The sequence below is a fragment of the Ips typographus genome, linkage group LG2, assembly GCF_016097725.1.
Source record: "Ips typographus isolate SLU linkage group LG2, UJ_Ityp_2.0, whole genome shotgun sequence".
In the NCBI taxonomy this organism is placed as follows: Eukaryota; Metazoa; Arthropoda; class Insecta; order Coleoptera; family Curculionidae; genus Ips; species Ips typographus.
In genome coordinates this window covers 12,394,340-12,412,275 of record NC_138423.1, presented here as the reverse complement: position 1 = coordinate 12,412,275, position 17,936 = coordinate 12,394,340, and the positions used below count along the sequence as shown (strand labels likewise).

Sequence of the window (17,936 nt, the reverse complement as noted above, 5' to 3'; positions counted from 1 at the left end):
AATGCTCACTTGAAATCTTATTAAGTTGTTACGTAATTTGTAAGTGGAATTAGAATGGATTTAAATAGTGAGGCAAACGTATAGTTGTTTAATAATTATTATAAAACGAATAAAATTTATTATGTTTCATTTCATTGATGTTCAGGGGAAGGTGGGAGGTATAGTAATAGTTGTTTATACAACAAGTGACTCAGTAGCTTTGAACTTTGAACTGTCACGTGTAGGTCCCATATTATGTGTTGCATAATTTTAAGTCAACTCCCTTGATCTATAGAACCATACAGGGCGTTTAGAGACAGTTAAAATGGAAGAACAACTTCTGCAAACAATTTCAAGTTTCACTCACTGTCGCTGTACACCCTGTAAGGTATGTATTACCAAATATGGAGCTTGTCCTGAAAAGTACTCAGATTTTGTTGCATACAACGGCATTTGAATGATAGATACAAACTGCTAATATGGCTTAATTTAAGATTGAACAGTGTTATATCCATTTTCCAGAAAAAATCGATATTTCTTTGGACACCTGACGATAATTAAGAAACGCCCAAAAACGTCCCGAGGTAATACCCTAGACAACCAGTTACTATGTAAGAAAAAAATTAAAAATATTTAGTGATGGGTAAATTACCGGTAAAGTAAATATTTTACTTTACTATTACTATTTTACTTATAAAACTGTCAGTTTATTTCTCCAAGAGGGGTTTACAAGCGATTTTATCCTTGTTTTTTTAAACTGTGTTTTTGGCAATTAAAATGTTGACAGCGTTTTTCTCTCTGACTGGACTCGATTTTATAGTGTTTTTTATGTCATTCGATAGGAAATTTAGTGAGGATTCCAAAAATTTGCTTAAAAACATGATTTGGCCACTACAAGTGGGTTTTATAGGCCAATTTGTTCCTGACTGTCCTTTAAACTCAAGTTAAAACTGTTAAACTCTGTTCAAATTTTAGATCGCAATTTTACTGATTTGTAATTTGCTGCACCAAACCAGTTTTCCCTAAATAAGTCAAAAATGGTAAAAGTTACGAAGAAGTTCCCTCAGAAGTAGTTACTTAACGTAACTTACGTTTTGTCTCATACATTGGCGTAAAACATAAATGCATTCCTGTTTAGCACCAAAGACGAGGAGAAAATATGTTTAGTAAAATTCAATTCAATTTATTGCTTGCACTAAATTTTTCTCGTTTTAATATTAACTAACTAAACCACAAATTCATGTAAATAGGGTAAAAAATCGTTAATACTGGAATGGAACTAATCTTAAATATAACGGAAAATCCCGTTAAAATGCCAATTTTTGACCTCATACACCGAATTTTGTTATTGTTAGCACAAGGAAGTATATTTTATTGAAAGTACAATTATCTGTACTACATAGTCTACATTATTAATTTTCCTCTAGTTTTAATAGTAACTAAACACAAGTTTATGTAAATATGTTCTAAAATCCCATGAAATTATTCTAAATTATGTATCACATTAAAATTTCATTGAGTTTTATGACAATTTGGACCTATATCTAATTTTGTGTGTCAAAAATGTTAATTTGTACCAAATAAAATATGTTTAACTGAAAACTAATTTCTGACATAGTGTCTAATCTACTAAGGATCGGTATTTTCATCTCTGGATAAATTTATTTGTAGGATAATTTTTATAGAAGTGACGGAATTAACCAATAGTATCTACCGTCTGATTATACGGTTTCTATCGAAATTATCTTTGGAATAAAATTACTATAAAGTAAATCTACTATTGGTCCTAAATGTTCTTGTTTTAGTATCAACTAAACGAAATGCAATGCAAAATCGCCTAGAATTAATTTTATTTGTAAGGGTAAATTGTGATAAAATGATAGTGAGTGTTCTGCTAATTTTGACCTTAAATACCTCAAAATTTGAAGCTTAAGTTTAGGTTTTACTTGAAGTAAACAAACGTTAACTAACCTAACAAACCTAATCAAAAAAAAAGCTTCGTTTTGCAGCCATCATTATAATAAATTAATAATTCAGTATAGCTCAAGAAAGCATAAGATTTATTAAAATCCTCGTTAAAATCAGAGCACTTCGAGTAAAAAACGAAAATTTTATACAATTTCGTATTTTTTCAGATTTTTCAAATATTGAATGAAAATACTGTTTTACTACTGCGCAACTTTGTCTGAATTTACTCAAGTCAACTCTGATCGTTTTTGATAATTGCCATATTACCTTGTACAGGGACTTTCACTGGGGACTGACCAACCTCCTTTTTCTGACTTCCCTGTATGTAATTAAAAAAACTGAAATATCCATTTAATGTAGTTTAAAAAGTTGAATCAAAAATGACCACAAAGTTTTAAATTTTTGTTTTTTTTTCTTTTATTTCTTAATATTTTATTTTAGTTTGTTGTAAAATTGTAAAATATGTCTTATATTCCAGTGTTATAATTAATGAATGGTCCTCTCTATAATTTTTTTTATCAATATACAAGGTTCGTCAAAAAACAAATTTCGAAAAATTATTAAAATTTTTTTTTTTTTTGTAAAAATAATTGCAGAATTTCGAGCACAGTCCGAAAATAGTGAAATATACCGGGTGATCCATTAGAAAAAACACCATTATTGGCTGTAGCTCTACTATTTGAAGGTTAGGAATATTTTGGTACTAATTTTTTGATTCAACTTTTTAAACTACATCAAATGGCTATCTCAGTTTCTTCAATTACATACAGGGAAGCCCAAAAAGTTGGTCAGTCCTCAGTGAAAGACCCTGTACAAACCAGACTCATTGCTAAAATACCAACGTTCCCATCAAATAAAATTGATTTGTATACGATTTATGACGATTTATACTCTGATTTTCCATATACATGCAGAATTTGGTAGTACATAATGCGGTTTTAAAGCTTTTTAAAAAATTGATACTCAGACCAGTTTTAATTATATTGAATTAACTTATCTTCGGTTTGTGGAAAAAAATTAATGAACGCCGAATGATTTACTAAAAATGAATGGGCCCTTTCGGAGAAACGGGTTTCATATATTTTTTATGAACGCTATTATCAAAAAGGTGTAATTTTCAGTTTTAATTTCAGAATCAACATGGTACAGCAATGGCATTGTAGCAATGCCAGTAGATGAGGAATACAAAGAACAAAGTATCGCAACAGCACTAACTTTACGGTTCTTGATGACTGTCGATTCGGAGGCAATAATGCGCCAGTGTCAATATGAAAATAGCAAAACCCAAGAAAGTGTTGAAAATCATCTTGGGTATAGTGATCGGAGTGATATGTTCGCAATTGTTCGCGAACACGCCCAGTTTTTGTGCTCCCCATTTAGTAAAACGGACGCAAGTGTTAGATGAGGAGGAATTAGTGGAAACGCCCACGTCTAGGACTAAAAATCTACTGTTTGTCGGTAAGTTTTTTTCCAGTATCATACCAGGAATGTTGCTATAAAATATTACTTTCACAAGAACACAAAAGAATTAATTAGGCACTCACGTAACCCTATAACAAAGCCCAACTTTTTACGAGACGAAGCCCCCGTAATTATTTACGTCCTTTAGAATGGATGGTTTTTGAAAGCATTCTTGGTCCTAAAGAAGTTCTTTATACTGGTCAGTCCTCAGCCTTTTTACCAGATCTCGTCAGCCGAATATAAATGAGAGTGGTGCTTGTTCGTAATTGCAGGTTGTGGTAGGCATTTTTTTTGTACTGAAAATTAGGAAGCTGAAAAATGAACAAGTTAGATTGTGATTTAAATTAAACAATACAGATGACCAACAAAGTAGGAAAAGTTACTAATAAAAAATATAGGTACTGGGTTAGTTTGTGATTTGTGATCAGTGGCTTTATTTTTGAATGTTGTAAAAATAAATTTTAAATTAGAAAAAATATTTACAGGCTGTCAAAGAAGATAAAAGAACATTGACATCAAAACCAAGAAAATCCACTAAATATGTGTATTTTTTTTAAACAGAATACAGTAAATATTTTTTCATAATTGGATTATTTATTTGGTTTTTAGTCAGAAGTCAAGAAAAAAACATTTTGAGCCAGTGTTCAAAATTAAAATATGCACTTTAAAAGAGCTTCAAAGTTAGATGATTTCGTCAATAATCAGATGATTTCGTAAATTTTGATTAGGTTAGGTTAGGTAAGTCAGATTCGTGAAAATTGACTTAACCAATCGTTGTCAGTCGTTCTAGTCTACTTTCAAGGTAAAAACGTTTAAATCAGTCAAATTTTATGATAATTGACTTACAGGTACTTGTTAAAATACAGCAAAAATGACTTTGCTCTATTTGCAGTTGTTTTATTCGATTTTTATAAGATCGAAAGGTTGAAAAATAGTCAAATATCATAAAAATTTACTTGACTTTTGTTTTCAGTTCTGAGTGAGTCAATTTTTAACAGGGAAATTTCATGAACTTTGACTTACTGAACTATTTGAGGTCACTCTCAGTCAATTTTCAAGGCAAAGTTAAAAAAATACTAACATTTTCTGAACACTGATTTAACGCGACATTTCCAGTCATTCTGGTCAATTCTGAAGGTAAAAATTTTGAAAAATAGTAAAATTTTATAAAAATTAATTTACTGGATAATAGTGAAATTTCAAGAAAATTGACTTACTGGAGTATTTGTAGAGATTTAAGCCCATTTTTAAGGTTCACATGTTGAATATTATGTAAATTTAATTACTATTTTCAGTCCTGCAAGTCAAATTTCAATGGCAAAAGGCTAAAAAGAGTCAAATATAATAAAAACTGATTATTTTCTTATTGGCAGCCTTTGAACTAATTTTCATTAAGACATCAAGTAAATGTATTAAAAAATAGTCAAATATCATGAACAGTGATTTAACGCGCTATTTCCACTCATTTGAATTCAATTCTAAAGGTTAAAATTTTATGGAAAGTTTTTACTGTGCCATTTCCTGTCATTCTAGACAATTTTCATGGTAAAAATTTTGAAATTTACTTACCGGACTACTTGAAGCTATTTTAGTTAGTTTTTTGTTAGTAGTTAGTTACTTTTAAACTGCTGACGATAGTTTACTGGAAGTAATGGTTTAGCAACTGCCAAAAATCGTCTGATTGGACAATGAAACAAATTTTGTGAAACAAAAAAGTGTCATTCTGACGCTAAAACTGTCTCAAGTTGTCAGAATTACAGTGAAAGTAAATGGTTGAGAATGTGAAAAAATGTCAAAGTTTAAGAAATAAAAATTAATGTTTTGACTAAAAGCTAAACAAACGATTTTAACATTGACATTCTCAAAACTGCCATTTTTAACATTTTATTAAAAATTGACCGCAAAAATTGGTATATTGATGGAAAAAGGTAAAACGAAAATTTTGTATCATTGGAACGGTCAATTTTCATAAAAAAAACTATAAAAATCAACATTTTGTGCAAATAAACCTACATTTTTTAAAAACGATTAACGTAACCTCAAAAAAAAATTGAAATCAGAAAAAAAGAGATTTTCAAAAAAGTGTTTGTTTCATTTAAAATATAGACATATGACAATTTTGACATCAGTTTCTGGCAATTCAAGAAATACAGGGTAATTCAAATTCGACCCTCACCATTGGGATCTCAGAAACCATAAGAGATACGAGAAAGTTTAAATTGGGGCAAAGTTGCGCAATATAAAGCTCAACCAAATGCTGTTTTAAAAATTTTGATTTTCCGAGTACTTCCAAAGATATCCGAAAAAAACAGAAAATTTGATTTTTTGTTTTTATTTATTTCTAACCTTATTTGAAGAGATATCCCAAAACTAAAAGCATCTTTTCATTGCCACTTTTTCCTAGCTATTCGATGATGGATTCAAATTTGCCACACGACGTTTCGTTTTCTGTCAGTCATCATCAACTTTCTTTTTTCTTATGGGCGCCATATTGGATTTTTAGCCCACCAAATAGTACGTTTTATTCTGATTTTAGTGATGTATAATAACTTATGATTTGCTTCATAAATAACAAAATAATTCAATAAAAACTATTTTTACTTTAGTTATTGGCTTTGAGTTAATGGGCCCTTTTAAAAAATGTCATTGTTTGACAGTAGTTGTCAAACACGATAATTCCGACGATCATTAGAGCGTCAATCATAGTTAAAAATGTATCTAGAAAATAAACCCCCGCAGAAAATATTATTATACAAGCATTGTTGAACTATTTAGGTTAATCAGAAAAAGAGATTTGTTAGCATTATCTCTAACTTAAAAGGCTTATTTATGTTTCCAAGAGAAAGATCATCATTTTAGGAACTTAATTTTTTGCCAAATTTCAATTTTTTATAATGTTAAGTGCAAGTTTATAGTTATTTATTTTGGAAGTGACAAACCATTTTTTATTCATTCATATTTATTCGAGTGAATAAACCGGTTTAAGTCACGTGTCTTATACAGTATTTTATTAAATTTCGACTTCTTATATTAAAAAAAAAAACTAAAATTACAGTTCTATTAAATTTGCACCGCGCCCCGTAGATGTAACATTGATGTTTGTTTGTTTACATCTGTAAATAGGCGAATGTCATTCAGAGTGATTTAATAGTTACTTTGCAGCAAGTGACTTAAACCATTTTTTATTCACGAAAAGAACAACTAGGTCCACAAGCGTAGCGAGTGGCCTAAGCTCTTCGAGTGAATAAACCGGTTTAAGTCACGTGTACACCTTTGTGACTAAGTATGTTCAGGCCAATTGCGTGTGACAAGTACTACCAAGTAATCTTCATAAAACGTCTCATTAACTCAAAGCCAATAACTAAAGTAAAAATAGTTTTTATTAAATTATTTTGTTATTTATGAAGCAAATCATAAGTTATTATACATCACTAAAATCAGAATAAAACGTACTATTTGGTGGGCTAAAAATCCAATATGGCGCCCATAAGAAAAAAGAAAGTTGATGATGGCTGCCAAAAAACGAAACGTCGTGTGGCAAATTTGAATCCATCATCGAATAGCTGAGAAAAAGTGGCAATGAAAAGGTGCTTTTAGTTTTGGAATATCTCTTCAAATAAGATTAGAAATAAATAAAAACAAAAAATCAAATTTTCAGTTTTTTTCGGATATCTTCGGAAGTACTCGGAAAATCGAAATTTTTAAAACTGCATTTGGTTGAGCTTTACATTGCGCAACTTTGCCCCAATTTAAACTTTCTAGTATCTCCTATAGTTTCCGAGATCCCAATGGTGAGGGTCGAATTTGAATTACCCTGTATACTGTGTCTTTGCTAATAGAAACTATCCTCAGACAAATACCTAACTAACAGAAAATACAAAAACCATTGATTTTTACCACAAAGATGAATTTAAAAATTTCAAAATAGAAAGCTAGAGATTTCAGTTTATGATCTTTTAAGTTAAATTAGGTAGCAGTTACTTTTCCAATATTTTTTTTATTTCAATAATTGTTTTTGTTTTGATATGGTAATAAATATTGACTAGGTATTGAAAATGTACTTATTTCATAAGAATTCAACTTGTAATACCAGTTTTACCAACATAACACAATTACCTAATAATGCAAATAGCTAATTAGTGTTACATTGGACAGGGGCCAAACAACTTTTGTTGGCCAGAACAAAAAATAACAACAGCAAAAACCATTGGGTAAAACAATCCTGTTTAAACATTAAAATGCAGCTTATTACATTATAAAAACTAAACCTGAAAAATTTTTTCTCAGTTAAAATTTAAACTAAATAACCCTGAAACTGGAGCAAACTACAAATACGTGATAGAATTGCCAGTTAGAATGTTTTCTGAACTAACATTTGACAATAGAAATTTTTTGTGTTACTGAAGCAGGCCACAATCTCAGAATTTTATCTTAGAGGCTTGGAGGAAGTGTGGCAAAAATCAAGGTCCATGGATTAAAACACTAATCCATATTGTGCCAACATTAACGACAAAAACAAAGTTCGGTTGACTTGACAGTTGTTATGTTGGTAACAATGTTCCAAACGTCTAAAATGCTTCTTTTTGTGAAACTTGCTGCTTAAAAAACATTAATTTACTGTGCTCTATTTTCCAAGCATTTTATGCAGTTTTTGTAGACTTTTGCTAATATTTTCAGCTGTGACGTCATCCTAATTTACTTTGATTTTTCACATATGTATATAGATATTTATTAATTTTTAACACTGCTTGTGATATTGTAATAATCTTGTTCTGATTGACCTTATTTACATTAACCACATTACCAGCAAAGTAGATCGAGTAAACTTTCTTAAGCGGTAAGGTACATCTGGTAAACCAGTCTGAATATACCACTACTTAATCATAAATGAAAATTGTAAAATAAATCTTATTTTCATTAACACTATTTCGTTGATGGCCTAATATGGCTGTATTAGAAAAGTCTAAGAATACAACAATATTTACCAGGCATCTGGTTTTCAAAGCTGGGGAAAGCTTCATCTTCGGCTTCATCAGTGACCCGTGTCAGTTTGACAGAATGACGTAATTTGACCAAGTTGTTCACATGACCAATTTATGTGACTTGACTGTTGAACTGTGTTTCTGGCAGATCAAATTTTGACACCACTTTTCTCCCTGACTTTACATGATTTTGTTGTTTTTTTATGTCATTAGATAGGAAATTTAATGAAGATTCCAAAAATGTGCTTAAAACAGTAATTTTCTTACTACAAATGGGCTTTACAGGCTGTTTTCTCCCTGACTGTCCTTCCAAACTGTGTTTCTGGCAGTTAATACTTTCACACCACTTTTCTACCTGATTTTGTAGTGTTTTTTTATGTCATTAGATAGGAAATTTAATGGAGATTTCAAAAATGTGCTTAAAATAGTCATTTGTTTTATATCAAGTAGGCTTTACAGGCGATTTTGTTCTTGACTGTCGAACTATGTTTTTGGCAGATCAAATTTTGACACCACTTTTCTACCTAACTATACATGATTTTGTAGTGTTTTATTATGCCATTAGATAGGAAATTTAATGAAGATTCCAAAAATGTGCTTAAAACAGACATTTTCTTACAACAAGTGGGCTTTACAGACAATTTTGTTCTTGACTGTCGAACTGTGTTTCTGCCAGATCAAATTTTGACTTCACTTTTCTACCTGACTTTCCATGATTTTGTAGTGTTTTTTTATGTCGTTAAATCGGAAGTTTAATGAGGATTCCAAAAATGTGTTTAAAATAGTAATTTTCTCAAGTGAACTTCTTAAGTGAACTTTACAGGCGATTTTGTTCTTGACTGTCGAACTGTGTTACTGCCAGTGTCTTTTTATGTCGTTAGATAGGTCACTCTACCACTAGCTCTTCCCATCGTTGTACTCTTCCAGACAAAATGACACGTGACAGTGTTATTACCGTTTGATTTGGTATTGAGTATTGATAATTTTGAAATTTCCACACAACTGTGTAATTAGAAACATTCGAAGTATGTAATGGTGGCTCATAAATTCGCTTTTACAGTTACAGCTAGGTAGAAATGTAATTTATGTTCTAAGAACTTATTATTATTATTATTCGTTGAGGATGCCGGCTTATCGATTTTTAATGAGTATGCAATAAGCGTGCGAAAACATTAAAGGATTACTAACCTGCAGTAAAAAAATCTTTGTTGTCTGCTACAAACAATGATATTGTTTATATTGTTTAGTTTAAACCTGTAATTTGATTTTTGATGAAAAATTAAACATGTAAGTAGTATATTATTTATTATATGTTTGTAAAAATAAAGACAATAATAAAAGTTCCAACAGAATCAAGTCACAAAACAGTAATTTAAATTTTGTTATATCACTTTAATTGATTTTGTTTACTAATTACCTCAACATGTTGTAAAAAATTCCTCCAATGACTCCAACATAAAAAACAAAATACTATTTTCTAATTAGTCTCATAGACATAAACCAGTAATTTGTTCCTCACTTAAGACACTCTGTAACAATGAAAAATTTGAAAATCTCGATAAAACTTCAAGAAAAACGAGCTACTCACTAATTCGAGGACTATCATGTTTAAAAAAAAATCCATGTCAGGTTATTTTCCACGGATGAAGCACTTTGTCTGTATTACCAGCATTTTGAGGTATTTTTAAGGTATTTATAAGGCATTTCATAGAATTTTGAAGCATTGACTGTATAGGTATTTCAAATGCGATATTTTAATGAATACATTGTAGTAGACCCAGCAGTATACAATATAGTGTATCAATATAACAAAATTTACCGCACATGTAATTATTATGGTAAAATCTTTGTTACATGATATTAAGTTGAAACAATATTCATAACAAATTATTATAACAAATTTTCAACGTTTAAACTACATTTTTAAGGTCACGTGACGGTTTTTGACAGAGGTCAACTGGACTTATAATGTTGCAAGCTCTAAAATTGCATAATCAAAGTCACGTGATGTGTCTCTTACAATTTCAGCTTTTACAACTGTCTAAAATAGTCCAAATTTTATTTACCAAGGGTTTAAAGGTTAAACCACATTTTAACGGTCACGTGATTAATTTTGACAGATATCAACTGGCCTTTACAGTGGTGCAAGCTCAGAATTGCATTATCTACGTCACGTGACGTGTACTTTGCAATTTAAGTTTTTACCACTGTCCAAATTTTATTTATCAATTTTCCAAAGTTTAAACTGCATTTTAAAGGTCATGTGACTGTTTTTGACAGTGTCAACTAGTTTTTACAGTGTTGCATAAGTCACGTGATGTAGTTGTTACAATTTTACCGCTGTTTAAATTTAAAATACTATATATTTAATTTTTCAACTGTTTCTTTTAAATGATAGGTGTTTTTATTTGACAGATTAGTTTAAACGTCAAAATATAACCCGTTATATCAGACAACCGTACAAAAATATTTTTGTTTGTGTTGTCACCTAACCTAACCTAAAAATTGCCACGTGATTTAAAAAAAAATGAATTTTAAGCTTTTGGGTCTTCAAAATTTGGAATAGCAATCAGGTAACCTGAGGAAGTAATTTTTATTGAATCGTTAATCCTTATGACATTTTGACAAGGGTCAAAATGTCATTTACAATGTAAAAGCAGACATGCTACTTAATTAATCTGACCGAAAAACCACGTGACCAAAAAAAAAACAATCATTGTTTATCATCAAGGTTTATCATTGTCCCAATACCAGAGGCCTTATAACTAAATTTAAGAATACCACAAATGTGTAGGTAAACCTTTGAAGGCATTCTGAGGCAGTTTAAATAATTTAAAGGCATTTCGAGTATTTCAATGTAATATGAGGCATTTTAGGTAGTTTTAAGGCATTTACTATGAGGCATTTTGAGCAATAATGATAATGCATTGTGAGGTATTTTAAAGGCATTTCAAGGTGGTTTGTATGCAAAAAGGCATTTTGGTGTACAAAAAATTATCGGCGGCCTACCCCTCGTATTGTTATGATACTTTGGTAGTAAGTCTAACGTGGTCTTTTCATGACACTTTCTTCATCCTGCAAACTTTCACAGCTTGCCTTAAAAATGCACTTTTAACTCTCATATTATAAACAACAATTAATGTTGCTTTAGAAGATTTTATGACATTTTGTTTAAACTATAACAAAAAATCAATGCTTTTTACAGGCGTTATGACAGCAGAACAGTACCTTACAACTAGAGCTAAAGCGGTGTGGGAGACTTGGGGCAAAGAAGTCCCGGGACAACTACTGATATTCTCATCGGAAAATTCAACCAGCAACCAGATTCCCCTAGTCTCCCTTCCGGGTATAGATGATCGTTACCCACCGCAAAAAAAATCATTCACAATGCTCAAGTATATGCATGACAACTTTATCGACCAATACGAATGGTTTATGAGAGCCGACGATGACTTGTACGTCAAAACTGATAAGCTTGAGGAACTGTTGAGAGGCGTCGATTCCAGGAAACCGTTGTTTATTGGTCAGACTGGTCGTGGAACGAAAGAGGAACGAGGACATCTGTCATTAGGTTAGTTTTTTTAGATACTTGCGGTAATTGTGACAAATGATTTTCGTTTAGATTCGGATGAAAACTTCTGTATGGGTGGCCCCGGAATGATAATGAGTAGAGAGACACTTAAGCGGATTGCCCCTTACATCGAGGACTGTCTAGTCAATTTGTATACGGCCCACGAAGACGTTGAAATTGGTCGATGTGTCAGGAAGTTTGCTGGAGTGTCTTGTACGTGGAATTACGAGGTAAGTTGCTTGGCAGACGACTATATAACAACCACCTGCATTTATGATAGTAGCCTTAGGAAGATTAAACGAAAGAAGAATGCAATTTATGTTTCAGGTGGTTGTACAGGTTGTCTCACGATGAAACACATCAATAAAAGTGATCTTATCTAGGAAAGTTTTGAAAATGTAGCAATCCAATAATGTCACCATGCCCTATTTAACTAAAACGTTTTAAAGGTTATGGCACTTAAGATAATAACAATATTCATAACTATCTTATTTGAGATGAAACACCCTATATAAAATTTACATAGCATTGGGATTTTACACACGATTCTGAACAACATGTAATAGTTTTAGTACTCCAGCAAACTAGCTGGCTTATTTTGTTGTTGTGAAGACAAAATATTACATATTACAGGAAAAAAGCTTTACATCTTAGTATTTATACATTTTGTGAATGTATAAATACTAAAATTGTACTTAACTGGCAAGTTCGTAAGATTTGCAATTTTTGATTTTCCCAAAATTCATTTTATATTTATTCCCAAATACTTGCTTTTCGCAGTTCTTCTGAACTTCTTAATAAGCCATCCCTGAAGTTTCTTCTTTGTCCAACTTTTTTGGTGAAATTTCGTCTTTAATCCGCAATAATAACTAGCATTACCTATCCATGACAATAAGCGATGGTAATTCTAAATTTGGAATTAACTGTTTTTTAAACTGAAAAAAAATAAATATTTTTTTTGGTTAATATTATCAAGTGCATGTAAAATTGGCGAAAATCATGCATAAAGGTTGCCCTAGAATAAGCTTGAATGAATTTTATGGTTATTTGACCAAATACATACATTTTTAGCGAAGTAACCATAAAATGCATGAAAGCTGTTTCTTTAGGGCAACAAGTCTGAATGCAAAAGCTATGATTTGAATAACTCTAATGTGATGTGCAGAATATAGTTTGTAGATGATTTCTCTAATTGAATTTAATTCTTCTTCTTCTTATTCATATTTAAGATCTCGCGATCTGTCAGTTTTGCAGGTTCCTCTGGATCAGTTCCTGGGAGGTGGACTGCCAGCTGTCATTCCATCTCATAGGTGGTCTTCCGGGTGCTCTTTTTCCTATTGGTTTCCCTTCAAGTGCGATGCGTGGCAGTCTTCCCTCTTCCATTCTTCTCACGTGAGCGTACCAATATCTTTTTCTTTGTCTCCCCCATCTTACGACGTCTTGCACCCCACATGGTTCTCTAATGTCAGTGTTCCTAATTCGGTCTATTTATGTTTTTCCCATTATAGTCCTGAGCGTTTTCATGTCGGCTCGAAGCATTCTTTTCGTTTTGTTGGTTTCTTCTCTGGTTTCTATTCCGTATGTCATGATTGGCCTGATACAAGTCTTATACATCCTGACCCTGCTATCCTTTCGTATGTATGTTCGCCCATATTATCTGCCTTAAGAAGCCCGACATGGCAGACGCTTTGTTGATCCGGCTTCTTAGGAACTTCACTGGGTCGTGATAACTAGTCACATCCATACCCAGATATTTGAATTGTAAGACTTGATCGATGGTTTTGTCCTGTACTGCCAGCTTACATCTTACGGGATCTTTAGCAAAGGTTATGCTTTTAGTTTTTTTTATAGATATGGTCATGTTCATCGCTTGGCTGACCTGGCAGAATTTGTGTACTTGTCTCTGTAGATCGTCCTCCGTTTCCGCGAAAATAGCTGCATCATCGGCGTAGCATAAGATGCTGATTCTTTTATTCTGTCCCATTCGGTATATCGTATTTAATGATGATACTTCCTCTATAATTCTGTCCATTAAGAGATTGAACAGAAATCGGCTAAGGCTGTCACCTTGTCTGATGCCTCCTGGTGTCGGTATCTCTTCCGTATAAGTGTCTCCTGCCTTTACTTTAGTCATGTTGTTCATATTGAGACTGCGGACTGCTCTTACGATGGTGTCTGGCGTTTCTTTCGCTAACAGTATATTTATGATGTCGGAGAGGCGAACCCTATCAAATGCCTTGGCCAAATCGATGAAGCAGACATATGCTGGTGTAATTCGATTGATTTTTCTTTTCGTTGTTTGATAATGAATATGGCGTCGGTCGTGGACCTGTTTCGTCTGAAGCCTTGTTGTTATTTGTGTTTCATATCTTTCCTTCCCAAAATGCCTGTAAAGAATTTCATGCTTGTGTTCAGCAGCGTTATGCCCCTGTAGTTGTCTGGGTGCGTCTTCTGTCCTTTCTTGAATATAGGGATAGTTATACTTTTCTGCCATTCCGTAGGTATTTCCGATGTTTCTAAAATTTTGTTGTAGAGGATTTTTAGATGTTTTCCTAGTTCAGGTCCGGCATATTTCAGAAGTTCGTTTGGGATGAGGTCTGTCCCGGAAGCTTTTCTGTTTTTCAATTTTTTGATTTTTTCCATTACCTCTTCTTCGTTCAGTGTTATTTGATGGTTTATCTCGTAGTTTTCGATGCTTATGGCTTCTTCGGTGTTATAGAGTTTCCTGAAGTATTTTTTCCATACATCTTTGGTGACTCCTTTTGTTTGCACAAACTCATTTATTGGCTTTTTCCTGTTCTTGATATCTTTTGGTTTTTGCTCCGGTTACTTTAGTGGACATATTTAGGAGGTATTCCTGGTCCGTTTGGACCCAATAATTTCAAAATTTTACTTTTGGCTACTTTAAGGACGTTTGCGCCTTTTGCTACACTTAGAGTACGAGATCCTAGCCCGTTTTAATAATGCTCAGTATCAGTTTTTGAAATAATTTGATATTCTCTTCATTTTGTCAGTTTATTATGACTCTAATAGTCAAACAGATTGTCAAAAGTAAATATTTTGTCTCCACCATTTCGATTACATGGATGAGGAAGAGATGCGGCTAGACCGCTGGGGTATTAAAAAAATACTATATCAAATACGTAATTGCGATAAGAATTATGGCAGTCAATATTGAAACAATACCACAATCATATAAATCTTGGGAAAAACTTAACAAACAACGCACTTGTAGTTAAAAGGTCGATTGTGTTTGGTTTTCTTGAGATTTTACGACTTTACAGTGTTCAAGTGGGAAATAAATACGTTCAAAGATATCAAAAAGCTTTATCTTGCAATAACCTGGTTATCTTTAACTATGAATTTACACTGGATGGTTGAGGACAAAGAGTAAAAAAAGTAGTCTGTTATTATTAGTGAAGTAGGTTTGTTGATAACTCAATTAAGTTGTCACATTCAAAACGTTTACGTTCCTACTAAGTTGTTGGGTCATTTCATTTTAGTTTGATTTTTTATTGTTTATTATTTTATTGAAAATTTGTTGTTTCATTATTAGTTAATTTGTTACTAACAAATTTATTATTAATTATAATACAGAGTAATCAGCTGCCTGACCACTCTGAAGTTTCTTACCTCAAAAACTGTAACAAGAGTAAAGTTAATGGCAAAAACTGTGGGTATCAAAGAATTTTTTAATTTCTGGTATTGGCGGTTATATGAAAGCGTATCGGAAATTCCTAAAGTAAATTTTTGAAAATAGGCTTTTTTTATTTTCTTAACTTATTAGTTAAGGTCTATGATCCAATAACATTAGTTTGTCATCCAGGAAGTTCTACAACTGACAATTACAGTTAAAATGACGGCTGGAGGACATGTTTGTCTTCGTTATGACTTATTAATACAAAGAAGAAAATAAAAGCTAGCAAAAAGCCGGTTTAAGGTTTAAGAATGTTTTGATGCCCAGACAATTAAGGACATTAACATTTTGTGTTTTACTTAAAAATGGTATATGAAACAAACATCCGTAAGAAGTACTATAAATTACGACAAGAACAGTGGCGTATTACTTTAATATGGACAAAAATCCAGTGACGTGCTTATATATACATCAATAATTCTAGAAACAGACTTTGAAGACAGTTTTGACTACAGTATTACTGTAAAAGTAAATAAAAAAAAATATCAGAAATAAAGCATATTTTTACAATATTAGCAACCAAAACACATTTGCAAACGTTTATCTCTTATCAGTCTTTAGTACTACAGTCGAATTATCTCATGTCAATATTATCAGGTGTTATAATGATTGATTAACGATTAAATTAGCCACACATAGTGCAACGGGCGTGTTATTCTCATTAAAAAATTCTCTGATTCCAAAAGGGTGTTATAATTACCCAGAACGCAATTTTCAATTAATGATATAATGACACATTGGAGTGTTTCTGCTGATTTTATCACCGGCATTTTGTCATGCTTTTTAATGTAGACGTTTCTTGTTGACGACTTTATCATTTTAACCCATTATCCACTTAAGGTATTTTTTTCATCTACGTCAATATTTTTCTCATTCATCAAGATAAGTAGATTATTACGTTAGTTTTGCATGGGGGGTATAAACATACAGTAGTAACAAAAGTAATTTGTACTTTAGTATCAAAGCTAACTTGAACTGGCAAAGATTATACAAATTTTTCTAGAAATAAATTTTACAACACATTTTAAAGTTATTCTCGGTGCCTTTCGGGCTAATTACAGTGTTGTTTATGTTGTGGCATTCCTGTCTTAACTACTATACTTTAGTTTGTTTAGATTACAAGGGAGGATGTGGGGTATTGAATTTTATGCGCCACTGAATCTCCTAATTACCCTGCCAGTCAAATTTTCTTATAGTTTTTGTAAAGGAAGACTAAAATAATTTTTTTCTTTAAAATTATTCATTTTTAATTAAGCAGGTTTTACAGTGTAGTTTGATGTCAAAGAAATTAGCATAAAGTAGCTTCAAGAACGAACTTAATCAGTGTAAAACAAAGTTTTATGTCAAATTTACCTTCAAATAATTTTACGTGATATATGTTTGACAAAATAACTGTTGCTATTTTTGTCCAACTTGTTTGATAAAACTTGCTTTTTTGTTTATTTTTATTTGTTTTTGGCACGTCTACAGAAGAATTAAATATTTTATTTTCTCCAGGTATAGAAAAAGCTTTAATTACAGCAAAAACGACAATCACGTGAGTTTAAAGATATCAGTAGAAACGTAAAAGCTGTCAAGTGGTTAAGCATGATATTTTTGAATTGAAAATCGTCACGTGACCTTTCAAATAACATTTTGACATTTAAAACTGTCACGGGCCTTCATAAATTCCATTTTTAATCTTAAAATTTTAAAAATTTAATAATTGAAAATCGTCACGTGATTTTCAAGATCTATTTTGACGTTAAAAAAAAAGGTCACGTGATTTTAAAAATATCAGTCAAAATGTAAATACTGTCGAGACTTTAAGGAAGATATTTTAACCAAAAATAGTTACATGACCATTTTCACTGTAAAAAGAGTCACGTGATTTTAAAAAATATCAGTTTAAAGTGAAAAACAATCACGTAACCTTTTATTAACAATATTTTGACATTTAAAACGGTCACATGATCTTCAGGATTTATTTTGACGTTAAAAAAGTGTCACGAGGTCTCGAAAAGAAAATTTGGTGAATGAAAATAATCACCTGACCTTTTTCACATTAAAAACAATCATGTGGCTTTAAAAGTATTAGTTCAAACTGGAAGACGGTCACGTGACCCTTCAGATTCCGTTTTGACGTGAAACAAGTCTCACGTCACCGTTTTCACCTTAAAAGTACTCACGTGACTTTAAAAAACATCAGTTTAAACGTAGAAACGGTCACGTGAACCTTCAAATAATATTTTGAGATTTAAAACGGTCAACCTTTTGTAAACTAAATCCAATTCAATTG

General features: G+C 31.7%; 1 protein-coding gene and 1 long non-coding RNA gene across 3 annotated transcripts in view; one reads left to right on the top strand and one right to left on the bottom strand.

Moving 5' to 3' along the window:
* Positions 1 to 17,936, top strand: part of Chsy (Chondroitin sulfate synthase) — a 39,232-nt gene that overhangs the window by 4,927 nt on the left and 16,369 nt on the right. For both annotated transcript variants that reach the window (XM_081974105.1, XM_081974106.1), the window contains exons 2-4: positions 3,081 to 3,405; positions 11,596 to 11,961; positions 12,013 to 12,191. In XM_081974105.1, coding sequence (XP_081830231.1) covers positions 3,216 to 3,405; positions 11,596 to 11,961; positions 12,013 to 12,191 — 735 coding nt within the window. In that variant the 5' untranslated portion in view covers positions 3,081 to 3,215. The remainder of the gene's footprint in view (positions 1 to 3,080; positions 3,406 to 11,595; positions 11,962 to 12,012; positions 12,192 to 17,936) is intronic.
* Positions 3,309 to 5,552, bottom strand: LOC145725379 (uncharacterized). Its single transcript, XR_014177252.1, has 3 exons — positions 4,978 to 5,552; positions 3,492 to 3,719; positions 3,309 to 3,440 (listed from the first exon to the last, which is right to left on the bottom strand). It is a non-coding gene; the product is annotated as an uncharacterized LOC145725379 (long non-coding RNA).